The sequence below is a fragment of the Pyrus communis genome, chromosome 10 (genome assembly GCF_963583255.1).
Source record: "Pyrus communis chromosome 10, drPyrComm1.1, whole genome shotgun sequence".
Taxonomy (NCBI): Eukaryota; Viridiplantae; Streptophyta; class Magnoliopsida; order Rosales; family Rosaceae; genus Pyrus; species Pyrus communis.
In genome coordinates, this window is record NC_084812.1 from 11,498,558 (window position 1) to 11,506,213 (window position 7,656).

The following is a 7,656-nucleotide window of genomic DNA, read 5'->3' on the forward strand; positions in this document are numbered from 1 at the left end:
TCTGCTGCATCTATCCAGCCATTATTCTTTTCTTTTTTTTTCGTCGTCTACCGCTCTTTCACTACCACCGTTCCACACCAAAAGTTAAGAGAATTTACAGAAAAGTTATTATCCATGGCGGCTGCTGCTGCCACCGCTGATGAAGAACAACAAGTCCATGTTCTACTGGTGGTGGTGCTGCAAGCCCACATGAATCCCATGCTCAAATTCGCCACGTGCCTCGCCTCAAAGGGTGTCTATATCACTCTCGCCACCACCGAAACCGCTCGAGACACCCTTCTCAACTTCGACACCACCTTCACAATCCTACACCCTAAAATCCACCTCGAGTTCTTCTCCGACGGCCTCGCCGCCGAGTTCAACCGCGAGAAGGGCGCCGACGTCCTCACCACCCTCCAAGTTTCCGGCTCCAAAAACCTGTCCAACCTCATAAAAAACCTCACTTCCGACAACAAACTCGCAATCTCCTGCATAATCTTCAACCCCTTTGGACCTTGGGTTGCTGACGTGGCGGCCGACCACGGCATCCCCTGCGCCCTGCTCTGGAACCAATCTTGCGCGACGTTTTCACTTCTCTACAGGTACGCCAAAAAAATCGAACCTTTCGATCCAAACTTGGAATTGAACGCAAAAAACATTCTGGATTGTCCGGGAATTCCGAATATAGAAGTTGGCGATCTTCCCACCACTGTTCTCCCGTCAACCCCTTTCCATTTTAAGAAACTGATATCGGATTCCGTCGGAAGCTCGGAGAAAGCCAAATGGGTTCTGGGGAATTCGTTTTACGAGCTCGAAAAAGGCATCGTAGACTCCATGGAATCGCTCATTCCGATTCGTCCAATCGGTCCGTTGGTCTCGCCATTCATACTGGGCAGCGCAGGGGAAGATGACGAAACCCTCCACATCGACATGTATGAGGCCGAAGATTCCTGCATAGAGTGGCTCAACCGGCAGCCAATCTCCTCCGTCGTCTACGTCTCGTTTGGCAGAGTTACCGTTCTGTCCCAGACCCAGATTGACAATATTGCCCTCGCATTGAAAACCAGCAAACGGCCGTTCCTTTGGGTGCTAAAGCCGCCAGCGGAGGGTTCCAAGATGGAAGTGGGAGAACTGCCATTACGGTTTTTGGAGGAGACGAGGGAGATGGGCATGGTGGTAAACTGGTGCTCTCAGGAAAAAGTGCTTATGCACAAAGCAGTTGCCTGCTTTATGACTCACGGCGGTTGGAACTCGACGCTTGAGACAGTAGTGTCTGGTGTGCCGGTGGTGGTTTATCCTGAGTGGACCGATCAGCCCACCAATGCCAAGCTTTTGGCTGATGTGTTTGGTGTTGGTGTGAGGATTAGGGTTGGTGAGGATGGGGTTGCTAGCAGTGAAGAAATGAGGAGATGCATTGCGGAGGTTGTGGAGGGGCCAAGGGCGGAGGGCATGAAGAGGAGAGCGAAGGAGTTTAAGGCGGCGGCAAAAAAATCAGTGGAAGGTGGTGGTTCTTCTGACCGGAATATTGATCAATTTATCAGTGAAATTTCTGGGAGATCTTGATGGGAATTAGTTTCTTTTAGGAAGTGTAATAATTTGATTCCTCATTGGTCATGAATATGAAGAATGTAAGACTGTAGATCCAAATCCAAACCATGATCTAGATATGCTCTGTTTTTTTTTCCCTTATTTTAGTACGGTTCAATTTTAAATGTTTTTTTTTTAAATGTATTTTTCTTGTTGAATAATATTTTCCTGAGTTAAGTACAAAAAACTACCTCAACTATGAGTCAAATGACACTTTCATACCTCATCTTTTAAAATTGACAATGTCATACCTCATCTTACGAATTTGTGTCAATGTTATACCTTTCGTTAGCTTGACCGTTTATTTTTCAGTTAAATGCTGACGCGGATTTGTGTCAATGTTATACCTTTCGTTAGCTTGGCCGTTTATTTCTCAGTTAAATGCTGACGCGGTTTGATCCGGAACCCATTTTTATTAAAAACAAAAAAAATCATTTAATATTATTTAAATATTAAAATAATAAAGAAAAGTTTGAAAAAAAAAAAAAAAAAACCAACGTCAATTCGTCCCTTTCCCCCTCTCTCCCTTCTCCTCATCTTCATCTTCTTCCCCTTTCTGCAACTACAACCCAGAAAAACAGAAGAGAAAAAAAATTAATAAAAACCAATTTGTTTTCCCTGCTCCTCACCCCCTGTTCTCCCCACACCGACGCTCCCAACCTCCCCATCTTTGCACCCCACCCTCTGCACCTAACCTCGCACCCACTACTTACAACCCAAAAAAAAAAAAAAAAAAAAAAAAACCCAAAAAAAAAAAAACCCATTCTCCTGGGTGAGGAGAAAATGGGCGGCGGGGGCGCCCGGGGTGGGGGGGGAATGGGTGTGGAGGGGAGAGGGTGGGTGCGAGGGGGGCGGACGAACTGGATAATTTTTTTTTTTTTCTTCTCTCTTCTTCTTCTTCTGCAAGTTGGGTGGGTGGGTGAAGGGTTTCCCGTTGTTTTTTTTTTTTTTCCTTCTCTCTTCTTCTGCTTCCCTCCTCCTTTTCTTCTTCTGCAGGTTGGGTGGGTGGAGGGGACGGGTTTGCTGCTGTTTTTTTTTTCTTCTCTCTTCTTCTGCTTCCCTCTTCTTCTTCTTCTTCTTCTTCTGCGAGTTAGGTGGGGGGGTTGGGTGGGAGGGGACGGGTTTGCTGCTGTTTTTTTTTTTTTTTTTTTTCCTTCTCTCTTTTTCCCTTTTCTTCTTCTTCTTCTGCAGGGGGGACGAACTGGGTTTCCCATTGTTTTTTTTTATTTTTTTTATTTTTTATTTTTGTTTCCTTCTTCTTCCTCCTCCTTTCTAGGTTGCAGGGGGTTGGGTTTGTGGTGGGGGAGGGGGATGAATTGGGTTTGGTTTGGTTTGGTTTTTTTTTTTTTTTTTTTTTTTTCCCTCTTCTTCTTCTTCTTCTTCCTTCTTCTTCTTTTCTGGGTTGCAGGAAGATGATGGGGAAGAGAGAGGGGGGAGATGCACGAAAGGAGAGAGAAGATGATAGCTAATGTTTTTTATTTTTTTATGTACTTTTTTATTATTATTTTAATATTTAAATAATATTAAATGATTTTTTTTGTTTTTAATAATTTTTTAATAAAAATGGGTCCTGGATCAAGCCACGTCAGCATTTAACTGAGAAATAAACAGTCAAGCTAACGGAAGGTATAACATTGACACAAATTCGTAAGATGAGGTATGACATTGTCAATTTTAAAAGATGAGGTATGAAAGTGTTATTTGACTCATAGTTGATGTAGTTTTTTGTACTTAACTCTATTTTCCTATCACTTACATTAGTTACATAGTATTATTATATGCCTATACACTTTGTTTGTGAGAACTTTTTTATTTTTTTAGTATTATTATATGCCTATACAATTTGGTTTTGTGAAATTTCTTTGTTTCCCATCATTTGTTTTTGTGATAGAAGACTAAATAGTCTTTTCATCTTCTTTTAATTGATAAAGAATGTTTCATTAATAGGTAATTTAGATAACCATGGACAGATATATTAAGGGATTTGGTGGCTCCTAGACGACCCAGAAACACGGATAAGTAGTTGTGAGGACCTCCGAGGACCATCAAGTTTGAGCATGTGGTTGAGGCAAAGAGTGCATCGGCGGGCCGGCAGTTGCAAATTCTGCAAATAAGCAAAAAAAAAAAAAAAAAAAAAAAAAAAAAGCAAGCCGTCTTATCAATCCCATTTTGCACTCACTTTTCCTAATTGGGTAATTCCCAATTCCAATTTCCTTTTTCCTGTAACCCCACCCAACCGACTCCAGGCCACCACCAACTGCTCCACGCCTCCATTCGTCTCCTCTCCAAGACCATCATTTGGTTCATTTCTCTTTAGTCTCCACCACCACTTAATTCCCTAATTTTTGAATTTAAGTAAGTTTTCTATTCCAGTCTAAATTAATCATATAGGATGTTAAAGTTGATGTGTATTGGATGAAAAATTCAAATTCAAATTCACAATAGACTATAGTTATTGTTAATTCATAACAGATTATAGGTATTGTTAATTTATAAATGATTATAGTTATTGGTAATTTGTTTACTTTGTTATGAAACATTGTCGTCAACAAATTTAGTCTTTGTAGCTTGTAATGGTGTTTGTCCAACGATTATGAATGAAAAGTTGGTAGTTTATTGTATAATTTTTTTTGGAGTTTTTACATTGAGAACACCCGATGTTTAAATTCTGAATCTGCCGCTACATATAACGTATAATAGAAATTTCTTAATCAACTAGTTCAATTTTTTAATTTTCATTTGAAGATTATTCATGAAAAAAAATCATTCGAATTGGATATCGTTTAGTCATTTAAATGTATCAAATAAACTGATTGTCAATTTATTTGATAAATTTAAACGAGCTTTGATTTGAATATTTTTTGTAGACAATGATTTTCAAACAAAAAATAAAAAATTTAACGATTTAGATTATAAAAATTTTACGATAGAAATATATTATTTGCAAATGAAATAATGGAAGTATTATTTTTATTTGCAAATGAAATATATTAACTTACCTGAATCCTTAGCCACGTACGTGCTGCTTTGTTGAATCACTCTCATGCTCGTGATCTTTTTCATGATTGATTACGTGAAGCTCCCCCAGTATTGAGTCTTTAAGAGTATCCACACTAATAAATCTAGTAACACATGATGGAGTGATTAATTTAAATGTGCTAGCAATATCTCTTACTTGGATCAATATAAAATCAGCGCACTGAGGTGTTTTGGCTTAGGGTTGTTTTTTCTTCCTCTTTTTCTCTAAGGGATAAAACTGAATAATCTTAGTATATGAGAATAAACACAAGGAGTATTTATACTGCACCTCCTTAGGGTTTGGAGCCTCGAGCTTTACGCCACACGTCAATCCTACTTACCCACTTTGGGTTTGTGACTTGGACCATTTTTAATTAATAAAACCAAAAAGATATTTAATTAAAGCCATGACCAATAGGCCCAAAAATTTAATCTAATATAATTATCAATTAATTATATCTTGGCATCACCTATATAACATTACTAGAACTTATCATAGGTGTAATGCCCCGCCCCGAAAACATTTGATTTGGGATATAATTACCTGATAGGCCAATTTAACTCTTATTTATTTAACTACCATTAATCATAATTCTTTATCTAAATTTATTAATCATTCACAAAATCTATGACCAAAATTTAATTACCAAAACATAAGATTTAATTTTACAATTAATCACCAAGTTTATTTTTTTAATTCAAATTCCTAACAAAAGATTAATCTCAATTATTTAAGGCTGCATCTAACCCTGTTAGATTGTGACAGCCCGTCCCGGGATTTTCATACCGTATGGGTGAAATGACGGTTTTGCCCCTAATGGATAATTGTTGTTTGTGTGGTTGCTTTGAGTACTTGGTTGGCTGCATCTCAGCCACACATCCATCATCATTCTCATCACCCTCTCCCGTTGACCCTCTCTATCCCGTATCCCTATATATATATCTCTCTCTCTCTCTCTTCTTCATCAGTTTGTACGGACAAGAACCAAAGAGTTGGAAAACGTGGTAGATCGAGGAAGCAAACTTTATATTTGTGCTCGTGAGGTTCTTAGGAGTTCAACCATACCCATTTCAGGTAAGGGAACCTTCGTTTTCACGTCGAACTTGTGATACCCGATTTGGTCACTGTTCATGCACACGTAAATTCATGTGTTTTTAGGAATTTCAAGTTTGTAGGAAGCTTGGTGAGGTCCTTAGGAAGCTCGGGGTGGTTCGTTTGAAGGTTTTGGACGTCGGGATCGTGAGTTGCAGGTTTGGCCAGATTTGGTGGAGTTTTTCCGGCGAGATTCTGTTGGTTTTAGTGCTTGAAAGTGGTAAAGATTTGTTCCTCTAGTTGTAAGCTTCATTTTGGTACCAATTTTGTGAAATTTGGGTGAAAAACGAGTGAGATATTAAGTTTAGAAATTTTCCCGGTTTTCCCGCGCTGGAGGTTGGTCGGAGAAGATGACAGAATATTCCTAACGGCGTTAGGTTAACTTCAACGAAATCTGTCAAAGTTAACATAATATTCCTGACGGCGTTAACTGACGCTGTCAGTGTGCCAGGCACGAGCCTGCGCATGGGCGGCGCGTGGGGGCGCATGCGGTGTCAGAAAATTATTTTAAAAATATGGGGTTGTTCGTGAGGTTGAATAGATCATGTTGGTGTATTCATACACTCCATTTGAGCATTGTATGAGAAGTTTTTACCTAGTTTGGGTTATGTGCTTTAAATTAACGTTTTTATAGTCGTTTCGCATATAGGTGAGACCTATCCCGAGGACGAGCGCAATCACTCGAGGCAAGGGGGTTACGACCCTTCTACATACAAGTGAGTGGGCTTTTGGTTTTCCGTATATACCTATATACTTGTGATTTTTCCCAGAAAATGAATTGAAACGTTTATGAGTTTTAAATACCATGCATTATGTTTGCCTATTTATTTATGCATTATTAGTTGCATATGCGTATGATTGGTGCTGCGAACGCACAGGTAAGTTCTAGGTAAGTTATGGTTTACGTTTTATGTTTAGTAGTGAATTGAGATGTATAGAGAGATCATAACTTGCACCCCTTGTGTTAGTGCTCCTGCCCAGAGTAGGGCACAGTCCTTCACGTGATGTTCACCTCCTGCACCACACGTTCATCTTGGATCCAAGTTAGGTGCACAGTCCTGTCGTACAGACCACTATAGGTGGTTTCGACTCGTAAGTGACTCGCGATTATTCGCCCAGTCTTCACATGATCGTAGCACTTGAGCGTATTTATTTACACCCAGTCCTGTCGTACAGACCACTTTAGGTGGTTCCGACTCGTGTGCAGGTATAGTTAGTGAGTTGTGGATTGAGCTCTAAATTCAGCCGTACAGGTCACGTTAGGTGACTCCGGCTAATAGATTTCATGGCATTAATTTGACATTACCTGAGTACTTGCATTTTTATGTAGAGGGATTCAACTTGGCATATTTCTGAACATGATTTATATATATGTGCATATTCTATTTTCTGGGAAACTATACAGTTTTACGGCGAGGGGTTAGTACTTTTGATATTGAAATGATTTTGAAAAGCTTTGTTTTTGCCCACTCACACTTTCTGTTTTGCGCCCTTCCAGGTTCTAGTTTGGATAGCTCTGTTGGTGGCTCTCAAGGGATTCATGGCATATCTGACAGATTATCACCAGTGTAGGACCACCGTTGGGTGTATTTATTTAGTGTTTGTTTCTCCCGGACTGCACTAGGTTTTCCGTGCTTTGAATATTGTTTTTCACACTTACGCTTGCACGTGTATGTTTCTACTTAGTGTATAGCTTGGTTTTTATTTTTTCATACTTTTATTATCATTCTTAGCTTTCGCACTGTGCACATGGTTAGGTCACTTCCACGTGACGGCCAACATGCCCTGATCTCGGCCGGGGTGTGTCAGTTTGGTATCAGAGCATAGGTTTGGCAGTCCTGTACTTTTGTGAGTATTCTGATGGTTTTGGTGTCTTCTGTCAGAACTATGCCGCCTCGTAGGGAACCATGTCGCTCTGCTAAGCCTAGCTTCCCCGATGTAGCTCAATTGGGGGAAGCTATCGCCACCGTTATTCAGTC

The 7,656-nt window shown here is 39.9% G+C and overlaps 1 protein-coding gene across 1 annotated transcript; it reads left to right on the forward strand.

Annotated features, from left to right (window-relative positions):
- On the forward strand, positions 1 to 1,730 carry LOC137748855 (UDP-glycosyltransferase 84B2-like). Its single transcript, XM_068489043.1, has one exon. The coding sequence runs from the start codon at positions 115 to 117 to the stop codon at positions 1,540 to 1,542; it is 1,428 nt and encodes a 475-aa protein (XP_068345144.1). The 5' UTR covers positions 1 to 114; the 3' UTR covers positions 1,543 to 1,730.
- The last annotated feature ends 5,926 nt before the right edge of the window (positions 1,731 to 7,656 follow it).

What these genes read in the sequence shown, in the direction of transcription:
- LOC137748855 (XM_068489043.1), top strand. Translation starts at nt 115, where the DNA reads ATGGCGGCTGCTGCTGCCACCGCTGATGAAGAACAACAAGTCCATGTT.